This window comes from Prinia subflava, chromosome 14, assembly GCF_021018805.1.
Source record: "Prinia subflava isolate CZ2003 ecotype Zambia chromosome 14, Cam_Psub_1.2, whole genome shotgun sequence".
NCBI classification, from domain to species: domain Eukaryota; kingdom Metazoa; phylum Chordata; class Aves; order Passeriformes; family Cisticolidae; genus Prinia; species Prinia subflava.
Genome location: NC_086260.1, coordinates 609,790 through 631,878, shown reverse-complemented (window position 1 = coordinate 631,878; position 22,089 = coordinate 609,790). Strand labels below are relative to the sequence as shown.

At 54.8% G+C, this 22,089-nt stretch overlaps 1 protein-coding gene across 1 annotated transcript; it reads left to right on the top strand.

Annotated features, from left to right (window-relative positions):
* Positions 1 to 359: 359 nt before the first annotated feature.
* Positions 360 to 21,518, top strand: LMCD1 (LIM and cysteine rich domains 1). The gene is made up of 6 exons (XM_063411480.1): positions 360 to 428; positions 10,965 to 11,053; positions 12,308 to 12,563; positions 16,432 to 16,767; positions 19,732 to 19,947; positions 21,004 to 21,518. Exons 2-6 carry the CDS (start codon positions 10,965 to 10,967, stop codon positions 21,157 to 21,159), a joined length of 1,053 nt encoding a protein of 350 aa, XP_063267550.1. The 5' UTR covers positions 360 to 428; the 3' UTR covers positions 21,160 to 21,518.
* The last annotated feature ends 571 nt before the right edge of the window (positions 21,519 to 22,089 follow it).

Below are 22,089 nucleotides of genomic sequence, written 5' to 3'. Positions count from 1 at the left end.
TGTCCCATCTCCCCCTGCCCTCTCTGAGGTCATTCCCCCCGTCCCTGTCCCTGTCCCTGTCCCTGTCCCTGTCCCTGTCCCTGTCCCTGTCCCTGTCCCTGTCCCTGTCCCTGTCCCTGTCCCATCCCCATCCCCGTCCCTGTCCCTGTCCCATCCCTGTCCCATCCCCATCCCTGTCCCGCTTTTCCCTGTCCCCATCCCTGTCCCCATCCCTGTCCCCATCCCTGTCCCCATTCCTGTCCTTGTCTCCCCATTCCCGCCGCGGGCACGCGCCCACGCCCGCGTTCCCCGGCTCGCCATTGGCCAGGAAAGTTCCGGGGCGGTGCCGGATTGGCTGAGAGCGGCGCGCGGCCGCCGCGCGCGCCAATGAAAGGCGGCGCTGGGGCAGCGCGAGCGGCGGCGGCGCGGGAGCGGCGGAGCGGACGGAGGTGAGCGCCGAGGGGCACGGCCGAGGGGCAGGGCATGGGGGGCACGGCTCGAGGGGCACGGCCCGCCCGGGGGGCACGGCGGCACAGCCCGCGGCACACAGTGACCCCGATCCCCGTCCCGGGACAGCTCGGGCGACACCGGGAGCGATCCCGATCCCCGTCTTGGCACAGCCCGGCGGACACCGGGAGCGATCGCGGTTCCCATCCCGGGACAGCCCGGCGGACACCGGGAGCGATCGCGGTCCCCATCTCGGGACAGCCCGGCGGACACCGGGAGCGATGCCCTTGTCCGGAGGCGCCCGGGAGGGGCGGGTGCGCACCGGGCACCGCACGGCTGAGAAACGCCGGGGATTTCTTTTTTCCTCAATATCCCTCATCTCCGGATTTTGCTGCCCTCGCAGCGCGCCCGGTAGCGGCGGCCGGGCAGAGCGGGGTGGGACAGACCCCATCCCTCAAGTTCTTCCCTCCTTGCTGCCCTTCCATGGGCACCTGAGCCGTGCAGTGCAGAGCCGCTCCGGGGCTGCCGTGCCCAGCGCTGTGCCTGCCTTTGTGCTTATTTCAGTGCAAAAAGCACTCCACTCAGCTTCTGCTGGCAAAGCAACTTTGTTTATTGTCTGCATTAACTGGTGTACGGCACAGCTGTGCTGAGCTGCACTCCTGAGAGTGAGGGAGTCGCTTGTTCCCTTCCAGACCCTCTAGGAAGTGCGTACTCCAAGAAATCCGGGCTCTTCCCGCAGTGCCCTGTGAGCCGCCAGGCCCTCCTGGCAGGGCACTGAGCTGTGTGGAAGGGGTCCTGGCTGCCACATAAAAGCGTGTGGAATGGCAGCAGCTGCTCTCGTGACCTTCCTCTCGGCACCCTTGTCACCGCGTGGCTCGGGGATGAGTTCAGCGCCCCTGTCAGCCTGGTGTGATCCCATCTCCCTGGGCAGTGCCCAGTGTGTGCCCTGGGACCGCCCTGGGGCACCTCACACCCTGCCCTGTGAGTTCCCTCTGCCGTGCCCTTTCTTTCGTACCAGGGCTGGCCTCGGGGGCCCATCCTGCCTGGCAGGATGGGAAGGTCAGCCTGGCTGTTGTCGGGGTCTGGCACCTTCTGTCCCGTGAGGTCTGAACCGAGCCACTGCTGGATCCCAAGGAAAGCTGTTTACAGGTTTTACTGGAAACTGGCTGTTCCTGCAGGGTAGCCGGGCAGAGGTTGGTGTTTGGCAGCAGGAGCTGCTGTCTGGGTGACTGGGCTGTGCTGTGCTCCTCAGCATCCTCTCCCTGAAATACACCGTGCTGTGAGCAGGGACTGAGGGATTCAGGATTCTTCCTTCCCTCCCTTCCTTCCTTCCTTCCCTATCTGCTGGCCCTGCTGTCCCCACCACGGGACACTGTCAGTGCTTGCTGACAAGGGCAGGCACCCCAGGGTGGCACTGCAGGGTGGCCCTGTCCCTGCAGGAGGTGGTCAGGGCTTGGTAGGGTCTGCTGGAGGCACTGCTGGGTGTCATCCCCAGAGACTCAGAGCAATGTGTCCTCTCCCAGCAGGGCCATGCTGCTGATACCTCAGGCATGTCCATGGGGAGGGCACCTTTGGGTGCCAGCTGGAGCCCTCGGGAAGCTCTTGCCAGACACTGAGTGGGGATGGATCCCCCAGGAGTGAAAACTGAGCTTTTTTCAGTGTGCTGGCTGCTGGGCTGTGGTCAGGCTGGGTCTGCCACAGCAGCTGAGTTCCTGCCTTGTCTGGGGAAGGGGGCTCTGAGTGGGCCACGCTCCTGCCAGCAGCCCGGGCTGGGGTCCCTCAGGGGGGAGTGCAAGAGCAGGGCTGGGTTTGGGCAGCAAGGAGGGCTGAGCAAATCCCTGCTGTGGGATAAGCCCTGGGGAAGCTGTTTCTGCACTGGAGCCATCTCCCAGGAGCTTCTCAAGCATCATCTGCAGGGGATGCAGCAGGGAGGGCTCACAGGGGTGTCAGCAGGCTCACAATGCACCCCAAAAAGGCCTGGGAATGCAGATACCACCAGACTTCCCAAAATGTGTGGCTGGGTGCTCAGCTCCCATTGGGGGAAGGCAAAGGACAAGGTGTCACCTTTGATGTCACTTCAGTCTGAGCAGTAGCACAGACTCTGCAGGGGAAGGTGCGGTTCTGCTGGGGGACCCTCCCTCGTGGGCAGGGCTGGGTGAAGCCCCTGTGTGGGCAGGGGGAGGCCCAGGCTCTGCACGGTTCTGCTGCCCGTCTCCTCTCACCTGAACCCTGCAGGATGGAAAAGGATGTCCCAGCTAATTCGTACTTCAAAAGGGATATGAAATGACATAATGAAAACAAGGAAAAGGAATAATGCAGACCCTGTATCAGTGTCTGAATAATCTACGTCCAAACATAAATGGGTGTCTCTGCAGTAGACGGCTGTTTAATTTCCTGAATCCTAAGACGGGCACTTTTTCTGGGCATGGTGTGGAATACTGTCAAATTTTAATTTAGCTTGGCAGTGTCACACAGCCAGTCTGAGCAAGTCTGGGAAGGCAAGTCTGGAACTCATTAGAGCTTGTTGCAAGGCCCTGAAATTTTGATTTTCAATCACTGTTGGGTTTAATTATTGTTGATGTCTTGCCTAGCGTACTCTGGGATTCTTTCTGAGGAAATTAAAGCAGCATGAGTGGGACAGCATTCTGTTTGGCACAGGGCTTGTTTAGATTAAATTCTGAGTGGAGAGTTAAAGCTCAAAGCAGGGAGAAGGCGATGGCTGGCACGGTGCGAGCGCTGGAGCAGGCCCAGCTGGCTGGGCAGGCTCTGGGGCTTGTGTACTGTTCTCACTAAACTCTGTCCCTTCTTGTCAGAGCAAAATAACCCACGGAGCTAAAAGCACCCCTCAAAGCCAAGGTAAAGTTTACTCAGTTAATACAAATTTTAGTTCTTTAACTTTTTCTTTCTTTGGTTCTTCAGCATGGGACTTGCAAACATCCAAAGCATCTGCAGGACAGCAGAGAAGTGCTGCTGTTGCAGGGAAAAATGGGCTCCAGGGTATGGTGTGGGGGTCTTGGTGCCTCAGGGAGAGGCAGGAGCTCCCTCTTCATCAGCAAAGTACCCAGATGCTGTAAGAGCCCTCTGCAGTATCTGCAGATGTGCGTGGAAGCGCTGGTTGGGAGCTTGCATTGGTAAAGTCCAAAACCTTGGCGCTTATAAGAACTTGCCATCCCAGCTGGAAAGTCAGCGTTGTGGTGCACGTTTTCATAACCTGGGTGCCGTGTGCGGGGTGCCTGGGCTGAGCCCCGAGCTGTCCCCACAGCCTGGCAGGTGCCTGGCTTGCTGGGAGGGATGCTCAGCTCCCGAGGGACAGAGATTTTCTGTGGGACACCTCTGAGAAGCCTCTGTGCTGTCCCAGAGCTCTGTGAGCAGCTTGGGTGGGGGGTGAGGAGGATGCTGAGTGAGGGGCTGTGGAGGCCATGCCTGAGTCCCTGGAAGGTGCTGCTGCTTTGCTGTGTAAAGTCAGGGCTGTGAAAAAACCAGCTTCATCTTGGCTCTGTGGGCTTGGAGCACAAAACTGTGAACAGTTACACCCCTGGGAGTTGTCTGTCCCTTGCAGAGTTCTCATGCTCATCATTTCTGGTTGTAGTCACCTCTAGCAGAAGCTCAGGCTCATTATGGAGCTGGTACATCTGCAGAGCCACCCCTGGGGATCAGGAGCTGGCTCCCAGGGCTGGGGACAGGTCACACTTGGCTGCTGGCCGGGGAGGTGGCTGTGGCTGCCCTGAAAGCTGCTTTGTGCTCATGGGACTGAGTCCCTGCTGGCAGAGCAGTGTCCTTGTGCCGGAGCCCAGGGCAGCAAGCAGCTGCCACTGGGAAGCAGATGTGGATCTTAATGGAGAAACCTGCTCTGGGCAAGTATTTATAGACATGGAATCATAAAGCAGCATGAGGGTTAAAGACCTTATTTTGGGATTTGGACTCAGAACTAAACTGAGTCCAATAAAATGCAATTTACAAATTACAAAATCCCTCTGGTCCTGCAGAGAGGCAGTGTCTGGAGTATTTGTTTAGGCTGGGGTTTTTCTCCTTTTTTTTGAAGAAGGAAATACTGTATTGCATCCAGGAAAGGCAGTACTCAGATGTCCCATCTTGGAGCTACTGTTCCATTTAGAGATGAGGCTCAGAGAAAGGGGAATATTTCCAGGCAACTATTTGCAATTTTTGGAGAACTGGAGTTTCCTAATGCTGGTACCAGCCTTATTCCCCACACTTTTACCATCTCACATGCTCCCACCACTGACTCCATTGCTTGGTTACATCAGATGAACACAGGAGAGTAAACTCTCTCCAATGCATCATGATGGTTGCCTGTGTCTTGCCAGTATTTGGGGTGGCACAGTCCCTCAGCTTCTGCCTGGGGTTCAGGGCATCACCAGCCACAAGATTCACTTGGGCTGGTTCACGTGCTCCTTCTGAAGCCCTTCCTGTGCCTTGCTCAGAAGCGCCTCACTCTGTGTTCCAGCTTGGCTGGGGTTGTTGTGCCTGGGGCTGATGCAGAGAGGCTGCAGTGAGGGACAGGGTGAGGGACAGGGATGGCCCTGCCCTCGTGCCCACCCTCAGCTTCCTCCTGTGTCCTCGACTGTAGAGATCCTTCTCCTGCTGCTGAGCAGACATTTAACCTAAACCAGTCGTTATGTGCAAACCTGATGGAAGCAGCTCCATCGGTGCATCCTGTCAGTGTTCTGAGGGCCCCCCACTCCCCTGGGCATCCAGAACCTTCTCCTCATGTGGCAGATGGGAAGGACACAGCTAGTTCTGTGCAGGTAACTGGAGATCACCCTGAGACCCTTGCCTGAGTGCTCTGAACTCTGCACATCTGCTGTTTAATTAAGTTTGGGGGCAGTTCTTCCCATTCCAGACACTTCCTCACGTCTTGGTTTGGGTTTATAATTAAGTCCAAGTATCTGAAGCACTGTCTGGCTTGTGAAAAAATCTGATTTTTCAGCATTTGCCCTTCTCTTATCATTAATTCACACATTGTTAGTGAAGAAAGGAATGCTGCCAGCTATGTGCTCTTGGAAAGGGAGATATTTGCAGAGGCCCTGGTTGTTGGAGCTCTGTCATCCTGTAGGTTGGGATCTGGCAGCTCCATTGAAATAGTTACCTCCAGTATCAGTGCCTTTACTCGGTCTTTATGTTGCTGAAATAAAAGGCAGTGAACTTCTTAGTCTGCAAAGTTTAATACAAAAAGTGCTTCCAGTGTTCCAGATAATATCAACCCATCCATTGATGCCCTGAATAAATGCAATAGAGAGAATCTGAGATGAAAGACAGCCTTTTATGAGGGAATTTTTTTCCTGTGAGTGTGGTAATTGGGATAACACTTGCTTGGAATCTGGCAGGGAAGCAAATTTCTTGCAGGTCATGATTACAATGGATGTTTTCTATGAAAATGAGAAGAAAACAAATCAAAACATCCCTTTGCTGTTCTCAGAACTACAGTAGTGGGTGAGTTTATTGTTAATGCACTTCTAGGGGCAGTTGCTTGCCTTGCTCAGATTTATTCTCCTTGCAGTTGCTGTCAAGGAGCCTCTCCTGAAATCGAGAACAACCCCCAGTGTCCCACCCAGGTTGAGCCCTCCTGCAGGAGGTTCAGGGGACATTTGGGGCTGTTCTGTCCAGGACTGGGAGTTGGTTACTGAGCACAGCTGGACCTCACCAGATGTTAGGTGCAGTCAAGGAGGATGTTGAACTTTAAGGTCCCTTGCAACCCAAACCATTCTGTTTGCTGGTCATCAGCAGAAAAGGAAGAATTTAGCAAAATGCCCAATATGTGAACTGGAGCATGCAGCATCCCCCTGGCTGGCACAGACACCTCTTTTGTTGGATGCAAACCCTTGCACTCTCCAGTTATTGGAAATCCATAAAGAAGTTAGAGCTAGCCCCAAATCCTTAAAGAATTTTGAGCTAGCCCACTGTTGTTATGCAAGCTTAGCTCTGTTATAGTCAATAATGACAACAAATGATGTGCTATCCATCTCTATCCCTCAGTAATTGTGCTGAGCAGACTGGTCCCACCCATGTGAATACTGTGGCTTTTCCCTGCTCCTTTGTTCACGGGTCTATTGCAGAGTTAGCTGTAAATCTTCAAAACTCACTGCAGCTGGAGGAACCCCTCCAGAGGGTTCTCGAGGTCCCTCAGCCTCCCTGGAGCTGTCTCCTGTCACTGCAGTGATTTAGGGCAGGGTGTCTGTGCCGAGGGAAGGGTTTGGATGGAGCCTGCCGTGGCCACTGGGGAGCACTGGCTGCAGGGAGAGGTGAAACGAGGACCACGGCTCTGAAGGGCTGCTGTGAACTTGGAGTAACTTTTTGGAAACCAGCTTTTCCTCTTCCCTCCCTAAAAAGGAGGGGAAAACATACTTGAGGTAGTTACGTGTCTCCAGCACCATTTTCAGCCTCCAAATAGGGTGTTGTGCAATAAATGCTTTTGGGATCCAGAAGCCTCTGTGGGAGCAGGAGGGCCCCTTTGCCAGTCCCTTCTGGGCCTGTGGCGGTGGCACTGTGTTCCCAAAGCCCTTTTGGGGGCTGGAGAGGCACAGGTGACCCAGGCAGCAGTGCCAGGAGGGATAACTGTTGTGGGACACCTTCACCCTGCCGTGGATCTGCCCGGTGACACTCGAGCTCTGCTGGCACAGCACAGCACTCAGGGAGAGCCGGGTCCTGCCCCGTGCCGTGCTGCCCGTGGGGGGACAGCTGAGCTGGGATGGGATGTGATGTGTGCAGGGGTGTGAGCTGAGTCCTCCATGCTCCTGGATTAACCACCACACTGGCCAAGCTTACTGAAACTCTGAACATGATTTCAGGCAGGTTCTGCTGCCCCTGAGGACAGTCCCTGGCACCAAACCCAACTTCAAACTGGTTTCAGTGGAGCCTTTGGCAAAGAGTCCTTGGCCAAGGTGCTGGGCTGGCCAGAAGATGACAGAACAAAGACCCTTCTGGGGTCTCAGCTGAGCTGCAAACAGTGCAGGCTGTGGAGCTGGAGCCTCACCTGCTCAGAGCTCCTGGCCAGGACTCATCTCACCAGACCTGCCAGGGAAGTTCAGTGCACCTTTCCAGAGGAGTCCTCGAGCTCTAACCCCAGCTGGAGCCGTGTTTGGGTTCTCTTCTTGTCACTTGTCTCTCCAGGCTCTCTATTTTCCAGCTGCTCAGCGAACAGTGGCCCTGCCATTGGCCGTGTAACAGCAAACCATGGCATTACTGGTGTGTTCCTGACACTGTTCAGCAATGTTTTTGTGGGTAGAACAGCCTCGATTTCCTATCATTTCACTACCCAAGAATTTCCTCTGCCTTGACTTGCTTTCTCTCTTCTAGCAGCAAGAATGCTGTGAGGCACAGAAAGCCAAAACAGAAATCTCACAAGGAGTGTCTATCTAGTCCTGGTGAGCAGGATTTGCTTTTCTTCAACCAGTTTGTTGACACAGGCCTGGTTTTGGGTTTTTGGCACTTTTTAAAAGCATTACAAATGTCTCCAAACTCTTTATCTTAAGGTGATGCCAAAGTTCAGCTGCAGTTCTCGGATGGGCATAGGTGGAGCCTGGGACAGTCAGAGCATTTGTTTCACATTATCTCACCGGGTTTGGGGTTTTTGCAGTGTCTTGCATAATTTTTTAAAAGAAATCTCCTTTTATGCCGATGTGAGGAGCTGTAGCAGAGCGTGAGGAGAAGCTCCATGCCCGGGCAGTGACCGGGCCCTGCCGCCTGTTGTGTTTGGCCCCTGCACAGGGATGGGAGCGAGGGTGGCTCAGATCTCCCTCTACTTCTGAAGGAGTGAGAAACAACACTGTCCTCCAAACTGAGCCTGCCTGGCCTCTCAGAGCCTCGAGGAGATCTGGCCCAGAGGGGTGTGAGCTTGCTGGGCACCCTCTGGGGCTGCGGGCTCCTGGCCTGACACTTCCATGGACTCCCAAGTGTCAGCTTGTCTGGGGAGGCTCCTGTGCTGCTGACCACACTTCTCCCTGTGCCTTTCCTCGTGTGAATGAACCTTTTCCAAATGAGTTTATTTAATCCAGATGTTTGTATTCTAGATAAACCACCACTTGCAGTCTCTTGCTGATACTCAGCTCCTGTTTGACTCACTGAGATCAGAGTCAGCTAAACCCCAGCAGTCAGTGGGTGCCTGGCATGTGGTTCAGAACTGGCAGGGTTGTGAGTGGTCTGTGGGAATCCTCAGTCTTTATCTGTCCTGGACAGCTGGCACATGGCTGAAGAATCAAAAACATCCTCCGTTTGGATATTAAAAGCAGAGGGGAGTGTTTGGGCATGTTAAGGCAATTTCTAAGGTGTGTTTTTATGAACTCTGGGGGTGAGAGGTCTTTTCATTGGCTTCAAAATATTGGGACAAACTGCAGGTGAAAATTGAGATGAAAATTCCAGGTGAGGCAGAAATGAAACAGCAGTCCTGGGGCAAAGGGAGCTGAAACAGACCATTTCCTACCCCTTGGGTTTGGTTTCTCCACGATGAGCAGCCTTGTGTGGAGACTTAATAGTTCTGGGCAAGAAAAAGAGGCATGCAAAGGCTTGTCATCTACCTTAAAACTGGCAGACAAACAACTGATCATTTCTAGAACATCTGTTTATAAAAACTTTGTACTTGTTAGCAACATCATGTTTTCCAAGTAAGAAATATCTTCCCTGAGTGCCATCAAATAACCTTTTCCTCCTGAAAGCTGCAGAATGAGTTTGAACATCAGATGGGAGCTCAGGGTGCCCCAGGGACTACATGTGTCCATGCAGGGGCTTTGGGGAGCCTGGTGCTGGAAGTGGGACAGGTGGAAGCAGGAGGGAGCAGGAGGAAGAGGGGCTGCCAGCATCTTCACTGGGTTTGTCTCTGAGCAGAGACTCAGAGCCTGGAGCTGCTGGACACAGCCTGGCTCAGCCCAAGGTCCCCGTGGGGCTGAGGAGCAGCATCTGTTCTTTTGGCCCAGTTCTTGCACTGCTGTTGATCCCTCCCTTTGAAAACAGGTTTGGGCAAGGACAGCCTCTTCCGAGGTGCCAAAGGGTGATTTAAATAGTGCATGATCTTGTCTGAAGGACTGTGACAATGCAGAGAGGTGCAGGGATGGAGCCAGGCCGCACGGGCAGGTACCAGCACTGGGCACCTGCACGGCTGTGCCAGCTCTGAGCCCGGAGCCTCTCCTGGGCAGGGAGCGGGTGAGGAGGAGCCCGTGGGCCCCTCCAGGTCAGGTACTCTGCCAGTCAGACAGGCTCTCGCTGTGTGTGCACAGCTGAAGGGCCAGTTCCGAGGGCAAGCTCATGTCCTGAGAGAGATTAAAGACCTTTTACAAAGCCTGATCAACAGCCCCAAAAGGGCCGGGAGTTGTGAGACCTGTGTGTGTCACAAGCCCTAAGGGGAAATGCAAACTGTGATGCCCAGAGTGGTCAGAAACCTGCCCCACCCTGGCACTTGGCACTGCTTCCTGGGGCCTGAAGGTGCTGGGGTTTGCTGGGGTTTGCTGCAGGGTGGGTGAAGCCGTGTGCTCTGATCTCTGACTGCACAGGGTCGGATCTGCTGAGCTGGGGTGGCATTCCCGTGGTGCTGCCATTGCTCCTGCTGGGCTTGGAACTGTCCTTGTTTCCCTTCAGCTCATTTTTACAGGGAACAAGCATGTCTTTCAGGCAGGAGCCTGACAGCTCCTGAATAAACATCCAGGCTGAGATAAATTCAGTGTCTGGTGGTGTCACCTTGCCCTGGTGCCTCCTGCAGCTCTTTGTTTTTGTCTCCCGCCGTACCCTGCTGCGTTCCTCACGTTCAAAAAGCCATGTTTGATAAATTCATGGCACAGGCAGGAAATAGGTTTGTTTTCCAACATTACGGGCTCCTGGTGTGGGTTTTTGCTGATTTTTCTCCTGTTGGGAGGTTGTTAGGATGTCTCTGCAGCAGTGAACACCCATGGATGGGTGACTTACATCTTTCAGTGAGCAGCAAAACCTGCAGCACAATCACAGCCCCCCATGTCACTCCACCAGCACCTCTCCTCCCCAGAGCATTTCCCCCCTGTATTTCCTGTTCACTATGGAAACCACCCCTAAAGCCCAGTGCCAGAGGCCTGGAAATGTGCCACATTCCCAAGAGACATTTGGAGAAAGACCAAGGAGGACCAAGGTGCAGTAAAGCAAGTTTAGCATCACATTATGGCAATGCACCTCCATGTCTCCTGCCTGACCTTCTGACCTGTACAGATCCATGTGCAGTACCTGAACTGTATAAACTGGATCAAAATTACCTTTAAATGAGACCTGAGGTCTCTGTGGATGAGGTGAAGGTGGCGGTCCAGTGTGTGGGCATGTTCCCTGAGTTTGCTGTGCCAGCCCCTCCCTCTTCCCTCACTTTGAAGGGAAAACCTTCATCCCAAGCATCCTCAAATAAACGTGTAGCATGGACGTGGTCAAATGGTGTTTGGGAGATTTGAGGCTTCATGGGACACAAGGTATGGCTGAAGAAATCACTGTCTGAAGGACAATATGTGCTCTCAGTGCTGTCTCAGGCAGCCTCTGAGGACAGAGCCTTTGCAGCTGTGTGTCCTGCTCTTTTCCAGATGTCGGGGAGCCAGCCTCAGCTGGGAAGAGGTGTGCCGTGTTTGCGCTGCAGAGGGCTGTGCACGGGCTTCGAGCCACACTCCTGGAGGTAACCTTGGTCCTGTCCTGCATCCTGACTGAAATGTGCTTAGTGACACAACAGCTCGTTATTTGATACTTTATTTACAGTTTTTCCTCTTAAAAACACAAATCCGGGTAAATGGCCGCTGATAGCAGCAGGTGGTGGGAACAGAGCAGGACAGTGCCCAGCTCAGGGCAGGGGCTGCTCCCTGCCCCAGCAGGACAACAGAGGGGCTTCAAAATGGGATGCAGACATCCAGATGTCACTGATTAAAAGAGAATTAGTGCCCTCTGAGCTACCTCACAGACACTGGGCTCCTCTCTGCTCCTGGGCAGCTCCCAGGGCCACTGGGCCCATGGTGGTGGTGCAGGGAGGCCGTGGTCCAGCTGTGCTGCTGCAGCTGGAGTGCCTTGGATGCCTTCAGCTCCCACTTGTGATACCTCAGCTGTGTCAAATCCAAACTTTAAAGCACTCATTTGGTGGAAGCACAACCTTTTTTTTATTGACTCCATTAAAGGCTGGTTGGACTCATTCTTACTCCAAGATCCTGCTGGAATCCTCGGGGTTGTGTCAGAGTTACTTTGTCCCTTTTGCTGTTAGTGTTTGATGGCAGTGCTGGCCACCAGAGTGTCCTTAGACACTTGTCTGTGTGATTTGTACCTATTATCATTCAAATTACAGTCAATTAAGCACCAGTTCCTTCCAGCAGTCACTTTTTTAATGGCATGTAAAGACTCATAATAGGCAAGGCTGGTGCTGGTCTGTTGGAATCTAGTGAGGAGACTAATCTGCAATCTAGTGATGCTTGAAGGGCTTTCCAGAGCTCAGGGGAAGCAGCAGCTCCCCGTGGGTGGCAGGCAGCAGATTCTGCCAGGACAAGGGGGAATGGCTTCCCACTGACAGAGGGAAGGGATGGATAGGATAATGGGGGGAAATTGTTCCCTGGGAGGGTGGGTAGCCCTGGCACAGGGTGCCCAGAGCAGCTGTGGCTGCCCCTGGATCCCTGCAGTGCCCAAGGCCAGGTTGGACATTGGGGCTGGAGCAGCCTGGGACAGTGGGAGGTGTCCCTGCCATGGCAGGGGTGGCACTGGGGGGGATTTGAGGTCCCTTCCAGCCCAGCCCATTCCATCCTGAGCCCTTTGTCCGTGCCATGAGCCCAGGCTGTGTTTGACCCTTGGGAGAGGCTCAGCCGTGGGGCTGAGGGACCCAGCTGGGGCTGAGGGACCCTTGTGGAACCCCTGGCCCTGCTCACAGCCGGGGGTGCTCTCTTGGGGGGCGCAGGAAGATCTGCAAGTCGTGCAAGTGCAGCCAGGAGGAGCACAGCCTGAGCTCGGAGCTGGACGATGACCGCAAGATCGGCCGCCTGCTCTCCGGCTCCAAGTACTCCACGCTCACGGCGCGGCTCAAGGGCGGCGACGGCGTCCGCATCTACAAGAGGAACCGCATGATCGTCACCAACCCCAACATCTCGGGCAAGGACCCCACCTTCGACACCATCACCTACGAGTGGGCTCCCCCGGGGCTCACCCAGAAGCTGGTAAGGGGATCCAGGGCGGGCTGGGGTCGCTTGCTCGGGCACAGAACCCTGCTCTGGAATAAAGTTATCAGGGAAAAGCAGTAAACCATGTTTGCCTCAGAGAGCAGAAATGTAAGAGCACTCCGTGTTTTGGAGAGCTGTAAATAAGCAGAGTAGGTAGGAGAGGGGGATGGAATGCCTTTGGGTTTTATAGGTTTGTTTACATTTCTAGGAGAAGTCTTAATGGATTTTACAACTAGAAAGCTCACTCCTTTGGTAAAGCTCATCTGCAGTAAAAGCATGGCTGAGGAGAGATCCCATCCCTGCTGTCCTCTAGCCCTGTGCAGCCCATGCCTGCTCCAAAGCCCCAGGCTGGACGTGAGCATGACTCCTCCAGGCCTTCTGGGGTGTCTGGGCTGGGCAAGCAGAGGAGCAGGAAGGGGTTTGGGTGGTTGTGCCTCACAACTTCTCCTCTCCTGCTCTCAGAGAGCATCCCTGTGCTGCTGGAGGAGTCCTTCCCTGGAGAGTGGGCTCAGAGGCCCCATTCCCGGGGTCCCTCACCCTCCCTTTGATGAAGAACAGCAGCCCATACCTGTTCCAGCAGCCTTGAGGAGCTTCCTGCCCCCAGGAGCAGGAGTGGGAGGGCTCCTTGTGCCCGGGCATGCGAGCCTGGCCGAGAGCTGAGCTCTGTGCCTGAGAGCTCCTGCCTGCAGCTCTAGTCTGCGTGGGCAGGAGCTCTGCCCAGTGCTGCTGCCAGCAGAACCACTCTCACATCGAGTTCTGGAGCTGGGATTTTTTTCCTTACATTTTAAGCATAATCTGGTCCAAAGAAAAACTATGTTATAGAGAGAGCTCAGGGTAAAAAGGCGAGCTAGGGAGTGTGGTCCCATTCTGAGGGCTGGATCCAACGCCAAGCCCCCAGCCCAGCTCCACCTCCCTCCCATGCCTGGTTTCCATCTGGACCAGCTGTGTGGGAAGGGGTGGAAGTGGTTTTCTGCATGTGGAAGTGTGAGCCAGCAGAGCGTTTCTTGTGGGAATGCATTTAGCTTTTCACTGTGCTGTGGTATAAAAACCGTTCTGTATTCCACTGTCAGGAGTGGGCAGTGAAGAGCTGCTGCTCCTCAAACGAAACAAAGAGCTGCAAGCTGGTGATACAAATAGCTGAAAGCTGCTGAAAATGCAACCAGACCTTTTTAAAGAAGAATTTGGGATACAGATGTGAAAGTGCAGCCACAACCCCCAGAGCCAGAGTGGCTAATTCGGCTTAAAAGCCAGTTGCCCTGAGGGCCTTGTTCAGGGTGAGGGGTGACCTGTGTGCTGGGCATGTTTTATCGAGGCCCTTCCCTTCCCCTCCCTGCCCTGGCTCAGTGGAGCTGGCCCAGCAGGAATGTTTGTGAGCAGCCTTTGCCGTGGCAGGCCCAGGGGGAATGGGGAGCTGCTGAGGGTCTGATGGGGGAGGTTCAAAAACTTTATGAAAGTTTTTGATCTCTTTATAGTGCCTGGACAGGCTGGAATATATCTTGGTTCAAGTAAACAACAAGCAGGAGCTTTGGAGACAACCTTGATAAATTCTGGCTTGCAGATCAACTTTGAGGAGAAGTGTTGGATGCCAGCCACTCTCAGGATAGTTTCAAAGGGATTTGGGCCAAAAGCTGTTAGTGCACAACTGCCTCGCTCCAGTGGCTTCCTCCTGAAGGCAGGCTGGGAGCTTGGGATGGCTCTTGGGCTTGTTTTGCTGAGGTGGATGGTCGATAACAGCAGGAAGTTCAGAGCATGTTCTCGTTAAGCCGTGCCTGCAGAAGTCATGAAGCAGATACTCGGGTCCTTGGGGAGAGTGAAAAGAACAGCTCATAAAATAGCCCCAAGATCCAGTAGTGAGCAGTGAAAACTAAAATGCTCTTCCTCCAAATTACCTGCACTCAGGCAACATAGCAAAGCGTTGGCCATAACAGAAAGTGATAGCAGCAGGTGTAGCCACTTTTTCTTATTCTTCACAGCAGTTTTTGGTGTCAGGTTTGATTTTTTCCCCCCTAATCTTTTCTCTGGACACATTTTTATGACATCTGCAATTACAACTTTAATCATTGCCTTGGTCAGGGAGTGAAATCCCACTACATGTCTGGGCAGATACTGAAACCTGTCCCTGAGCAGGCTTTAAAGAAGCCTTTCAAAAAGCCTTGAGGCTTTGCTTTCCTCTCTCAGCACAGACACTTTGTATTGGGAGTGGAGATCTGGGGTGGAGCCGACCGGGAGGCTCCAGGTTCTGGCCCCTTGCTCTGGTGTAAGTGTTCATTAGTCCTGGCACATCAGTGGATTAGGGAGTTCTCTGCTGGAGCTGCTGCTGTCCTGGTCACACAGCATCAGTTCAGTTGTTTCCTGTCCATTGGTGGGGCAGTGCCTGTGTGAGCCTGGGAGGAGCAGCCAGGGAATTCTTATCTCTTTCTCCTGTCCTTCCTCTTAGGATTCCTCAGGTCTGTGAAAGCCATTTGTGCACCAGATCACTGCCCCAGCATCCCACAGTTCTCCAAGCAGCTGTGCCCAAGCACCACCTTCTCCCACAGGGCAAGAGCCTTCCCAGGAAACAGGACATGAGCCCCGCCTTTGCACAGGGGCACAGTGTAGCCAGTGTTGATGTCTGATATCCCAGTGTGCAGTGATTTTAGCCTGCACCCCGAGACGTGGGGAAGAAGCCCTGCTTCCATTGAATCATTATCTGCTGCTGTTCCAAATTTCCTGTCAGGAATTCCTCCCAGCAGCGCTGCTCTCTGGCTCAGAGTGGCCAAGGTGGAAGTGACTTGGAAGTTTTTCCTGAAATGCTGAAGAGGTCAGTGCTGTGCAAGCACTTCTGTGTTGAAAAGCCAGCCTGAACCAGCCAAAGTGGCACAAAGAGTTAAATGTCTGTGTTAGGTTTTTTAGGATGGAGTTTTCAAGTGCTGAGCCAGTAAGAAGCAAATCTAATGCAGCTGGATGCTGCTCTAACAGGGAGTGGCAGGGAGCCAACTGGCCGCCCTGTCACTCCTCACACTACAATAGGGAAATGCCGAGGGGGAAACTCCCTTCCCTTATCCCAGCCAGGAGAAGTGAACTGCAGCCCCTGTGGCCCACAGGCACTAACCCAGCCTGAGACTGGGAGGGGTTTACTCTGCTCTTGAGGTAGTGGCCAGTTAAGTCAGAGATTTCATTTGGGGCAGTTTCGGGGCATTTCCTTTTTGTGTCACGGGACATCAGTAACCAAACACCTTCCCTGTGCTGTGAAATCAGCAGTCAGGTGGAATTGGTGGCTGTTGGTGTCACAGACCCAAATGCTACCTGGATTTTTCCTGTATTGTGATGATTTCATTAATTGATAAAGGATGATTTTTCACTGTGAACTGCTCTGCACTCAGCCCCACAGGGCTCTGGGGTGCTCAGTGTGGCCTTTGCTCACTCCCTGCAGGTCTCCCTGTCCCAGCACAAGGCAATTGAGAGCTGCTCATGGGTTTGGATGTTTATGGATTTTTAGTCTTTTCAGCAGCTGTGTTATCAAATTTCATGGGCAAGTGTCATGGTAGTGCCAGCGAGGGAGGGTGTGCTGGTATTTCTGTGCCAAGCAGGTCTGTCTGTGCTGCTCCGCTTTCCTGGGCAGACTGGGGTTTGTTTAAAAAAAAAACCAAAAAGTAATCTAAAGCCCCATGAAAACACCCAGTCTGTTTTCTGAGGGTGAGACAATTTATAACAGCCTGGCTGCCACTGGCATCTAAGCCAGTTCAGTCTTTCACTGTGCGCACTGTGGGTTCAAAGAGAGGGAAGGGCGCGTTTGCTGCTGCTGCTCCGTGCCCCGAGGGGAGCATTTCCCTGCCCAGCCTGCCCCCGTGCCCCGGCAGCTCGGTGAGCAGCTGTCTCCGTGCAGGCCATGCAGTACATGGAGCTGGTGCCCAAGGAGCTGCAGCCGGTGGCGGGCACGGACGGGGCCGTGCATCGGCGGCGGCGGCTGGCGCGGCAGCTCCCGCTGCACGACCAGGACCCGGCCCAGTGCCGCGGCCTCGCCGAGGGCGAGCACCAGCTGATGGAGGAGTTCGTGAGGAGGTACAAGGCCGAGGCACTGGGGGTCGGCGAGGTGGCGCTGCCGGGCCAGGGCGGCGGCGGGAAGGAGGAGGAGAAGCCCCAGGACAAGAGCAGCGACCCCGGCAGAGCCCCCGAGCCGCCCAACGGGGCCCTGGAGAGCGCGGCCACGGACGGGCACTACGTGAGTGAGGGATGGGATGGGATGGGATGGGATGGGATGGGATGGGATGGGATGGGATGGGATGGGATGGGATGGGATGGGATGGGATGGGATGGGATGGGATGGGATGGGATGGGATGGGATGGGATGGGATGGGATGGGATGGGATGGGATGGGATGGGACTCAGGGAGCCACTGGGAATAGATTTGGTCTCAACTTTAGGGGCAAAAAATCCTCCCAGGCAGGGTGGTCTGTGCCTGGTCCCCATCCTGCTCCCAGGGGATTCTCCATGCCTGCTGCAGGTGCTCAGTCACATCATGATGCTTTGGAGCAGCACTGAGAGCCTGGGGGGACCCTCTGCTCCAGCCAGCCCTGCTGAGAACAGGGGCCCATCTGGCAGGGCTGATGAGGGGTTGTTCTCCTCTTCTTCAGTTCCCTTTCTCTGCAGCAGAGGCCTTGCTGAGCCACCAAGGTCAGGGAATTCTCACTGTGGGAAGTGGTTTGAGCTCTGGGTTCTTGGCAGCTCTGGAAGGTTGGGCATGACGTGTCCCTGGATGATATGGGTAGTGTGTGTGGTGGTATTAGTTGAAAGCTGAACTTAATGATCTTGGAGGTGTTTTCCACCTTTACCATTCTGTGATGCAAGTCAGTATTTCCAGATGGGCTTCTTATCCAGAAAGACCACAAATGACAGGAGGTGGAGCTCTGTCCATTTAACACAGGGCTGTGGACATGGAGATAGTGTTCCCAGGGCTGTAATCACTCTGTGGAAATGTAAACAGCTGCCCTGGGTCCCTGGGCATACAATTACATTTCCACAGAAAAATGGCTGAGATTCCTCAACACCCTTTTAGATTTATATTCCCCCAGCGCTGTCTGGAGTGGCTGCTGAACAGATGCTTATCATAAAATATGGTGAGTGGAAATACCTTGTCCTGGTCCTTGTGAGGGTGACTTGCAGCAGAGGATTTAAAGCTGAAAAAGCAAATGGTGTCCAAGTGTTTTTAAGAGGAGATTCTTTCCTGCCATTCCTGCACTGAGGTTGTACATGTAAAGAGCAGTTTTCATTTTCAGTCCATATTGGGTAATGTCTCCCCTCTGCCATGGTCTCTTAACGTACTTCTGACTTTGAATCTAGTGACACAGTAAAAGATTTTCACTATTGCAACAAAACACTGAATTTTAAGATAAAAAATAGCCAAAAAAGGAAGGTTTCCTTTAAACATATCAATAAGTCATCCTAGCAATGAGGGTTTACTTAAACTGCGAGTTTGTCCTTTCAAATAAACAAATACATAACTGTGATGTTATTCTCCTTAGTTTGAAGCATCATTTCTCTCAAGGCACCAGCTGAAAAATGGAACAGCTTTCCCAGCAGTGCCAGATCCACTGGGACAGCCCAGGCCATGGCAGACCCGGGAAGGACTGGGGCCACTGGCCCTGCTGAGCACAGACCTCATCCTCCTCACACCCCTGTTGCAAGGCTGTCCCACAGATGAGTGTTCTCCTCAGAGCACAGAATCCTTACCCCACAGAACTGGGAACTCCTCTGGTGGTACAAGTCACTGCCCTGGAATCAAATCCAATCCTGAGGCAATTGATCCAAATTAGTCATTGTTCCCAAAAGCTTGAGGCCAGCAATGCAGGGAGTGCTCAGAGTGCTGGTGGTGTCTGGGAGCTCCTTCCCTGACAGCTGGCACCGCAGAACAGGAGCTGGGGATGAGCAGGATGGGAAAGCTGAAGAGAACAGGACACTTCTTTGGCCAACACCTCTGATAATCAGCTAATAAAGTCCTCATTCTGCTGCCTGCATGTTGGAGATGTAAAAGGAGCACCAAGCTGTAATCCCACCTGAAATTTGAAGAATCACTTCTTTGTAGTATGTAAATAGCAGGATATGGAGGTTATACAATGCTTGGGAAAAGCCCTGTGAATAATTTCCATAGAAAGAAACGGCAAAATAAGTTGGTTTTTTAACAGTTCTTGTTGGCAAGAAACTTGAGCTCGGGGTTGGAAACTGCTGTGTTTGTTCTTGCTTTAGATCCTGCAAGATAAGCGGGGCTGGGCTGCTGTGTCTGTGGCTTCTTGGGGCTGACAGAGCAGAGGCAGCTGCAGGGTCTGCCTCTGGGGCTGACCCCAGATCCGGTGCCTCAGGGGGTGTTGGGGGCGTAGGGAAAGGGCCTCAGTCCGGTGTGAGGGGTGCAGAACTCCTCAGTGCCCTGTGCCCGTTCTGTCCACGAGGGCTCTGCCAGCTGCTCCGTCCTGTGCTTGTTCAGCCAGACCAGAAATGCCACAGTTCCTGCTCTGTGCCCAGTTTCCCCTGTCACTGACGTGGGGCTGGGAGTGCTTGGAAACGTGTCTGAAGCCCTCCGTGGTGGAAGGAGCAGTGTCAGCACACGTATCCCCTTTCAGCTGCACAGAACAGCCAAGCCAGGAAACATTCTGTCTCCTCCAGCACTGTCAGCCTGGATTTCCTGGGAAAACGGGCAGTGCCCATCAGCGAGGTGGAACTGTGCCAAGGACGGTGGGGCAGGCACTGCTAACCCAGCTGAGGGAGGGAGGAGGCGATGGTGACCGTGTGGGGTGCTGGAAAGATCAGTGACCAAGCAGAGAAAACCACCTGGGGGGTGCAGATGTCCCGTGGCCTCCGCTGTGTAGCAGGAGAGAGGAGGGGAAGGAAACTTGGTCAGTGCAAAGAGCAGTGTCCCAGCACCCCATGTGAGCCAGGGCAAGGGGCTGGCAGTGGTGGGAATTGTCCCTTTTCTATCCCTGCCCCATCCCTCACAGTCTCCTGCAGCTCAGGAACTGTTAGTCATCTAATGAGCTACTCAGAAGACTGCTGTCTCCCTCTGTGCCCACGGACCGAGGTCCCAAGGAGCCTTCCCCTTGGGTGCAGTGCTCGGGGCTCCGGTGGGGGGGCTCAAGCGCTGCCTTGCTGTGCCACCCCCTGTGCCACCCCGCTGACCACTGTCCCTCTCCCGCAGCGCTGTGACACCTGCCAGCAGCCTGTGCCCGGGGACTGCCCCGTGGTCTATGCCGACCGCGCCGGCTACTCCCGGCAGTGGCACCCGGCCTGCTTCGTGTGCTGCCGCTGCGCCGAGCCCCTCGTGGACCTCATCTACTTCTGGAAGAGCGGGGCCGCCTGGTGTGGGCGCCACTACTGCGAGAGCCTCCGGCCCCGCTGCGCCGGCTGCGATGAGGTAGGGACCGGCCAGGACCCAGGATCCCCCTGTGCCAGGGTGGGGAGTGACAGAGCCCCTGTGATCCCCCTATGCCAGGGCAGGGAGTGACCAGAGCCCCTGGGATCCCCCTGTGCCCGGCCAGGGAGTGACCAGAGCCCCTGTGATCCCCCTGTGCCAGGGTGGGGAGTGACAGAGCCCCTGTGATCCCCCTGTGCCAGGGCAGGGAGTGACAGAGCCCCAGTGATCCCCCTGTGCCAGGGCAGGGAGTGACAGAGCCCCTGTGATCCCCCTGTGCCAGGGTGGGGAGTGACAGAGCCCCTGTGATCCCCCTGTGCCAGGGCAGGGAGTGACAGAGCCCCAGTGATCCCCCTGTGCCAGGGCAGGGAGTGACAGAGCCCCTGTGATCCCCCTGTGCCTGGGTGGGGAGTGACAGAGCCCCTGTGATCCCCCTGTGCCAGGGTGGGGAGTGACCAGAGCCCCTGTGATCCCCCTGTGCCTGGGTGGGGAGTGACAGAGCCCCTGTGATCCCCCTGTGCCGGGGTGGGGAGTGACCAGAGCCCCTGTGATCCCCCTGTGCCCGGCCAGGGAGTGACAGAGCCCCTGTGATCCCCCTGTGCCAGGGCAGGGAGTGACAGAGCCCCTGTGATCTCCCTGTGCCAGGGCAGGGAGTGACCAGAGCCCCTGTGATCTCCCTGTGCCAGGGCAGGGAGTGACAGAGCCCCTGTGATCCCCCTGTGCCTGGGTGGGGACCAGCTGGAGACTCTCTGATCCCACTAGTGCTGAGGGGGAACCACCCAGTGGCCCTCTGCTCCTGCCCGTGCCAGACTCCATCAGGGCTTCGGGGCAACCTGGGCTAGTGGAAGGTGTCCGTGCCCAGGGCAGGGGGTTGGGACAAGGTGACCTTGACAGGTCCTTTCCAACCCAGACCATCCTGTGATGATTGTATGTACCCATCTCTGACCTCCACGGCTGATGGGATTGGTGGGAGGATGGGGTGGGTTCTTCCTGCTCCTGTCACGCTCCAGCTTGGTGAGGTGGTGGAAATAAGCCGTTGTCTGTCTGTCTGTCCCGTAGATCATCTTCTCGGAGGACTACCAGCAGGTGGAAGGGCTGGCCTGGCACAACAAGCACTTTGCCTGCCTGGAGTGCGAGACGCTGCTGACGGGCAAACCCTTTGCCCTGGCCAAGGCCAGCCTCCTGTGCACCACCTGCAGCCAGAGCCGGGTCTGAGCAGGGGCCCCCGGGCTCCCTGAGCTCCCACCAGGACTGGGGCATTTGGAAATACAGGAGAAGGGGAAGGTTAAAAATGTAAGAGTCTGACTATTCACTTGCAAGCGACTCCATGTCCCCTTGCATCCAGCACAGCCTGAGGAAAGTATTTCCTTGGGGTCCTCTGGGACCTGACAGGGAGCCCTTGTGCCCACGGGCGGGAGGTGCACGGTGTACCTGGCCAGGAGGAACTGGAAAGGAGGGGCTGTGCTGTGCTGGTTTTTATCAAGTCTGTCCAGATCTTGCAATAGTCTTTTGGAAATAACACATCTCAACAGTAACTTCTGGCATACTAAACCTACAGTTGTGGTCAACAACAAGGGGTGTTTGTGGTTTTTAAATCCTTACTGGAATTAGGCTAACAGGCTGCTGCCCCTGTGCCAAGGCAGTGGGTTTGAGGAATTTGATAACTTGCTGAAAGCAAATGATATAAAATTGCAGCCACATGCAGCTGGGGCTTTGTCCTGTGCAATGATATAAAACCAAGGAGTGGGCACAGAGGGGGAGGGCTTCACCCTGGCTGTGCCTGGGCAGTGACTGACTCAGCCCATGGAGCTGCCACCCTGGAACTGGAATGTAAAGAATTTAGTGGAAAACAGCTCTACAGCCTCAGCTGTCTTGGGGGGCAGTGTGTGTGTGTGTCCCTGAGATGCTGCAATGTCACTTTTTCCCTGCAATACTCAGTGACCCTTCCAGGTGCCAAGGAGCTGTACCTTCCCCTGGGAGCCAGCAGCTCCTTGCCCTGGGCTCTGCCCTGCTCCTTGCCCCACAGCTCTCCCATTGCTCTCAGGTCTGGTGCTACCCCAGGATCTGAGTCCCTGCGGGTCATATTTGTTCCCTAGATGAAGTGACGCTTCTGATGCTCACTGAAAACACCAGGTAGTCCAGGCT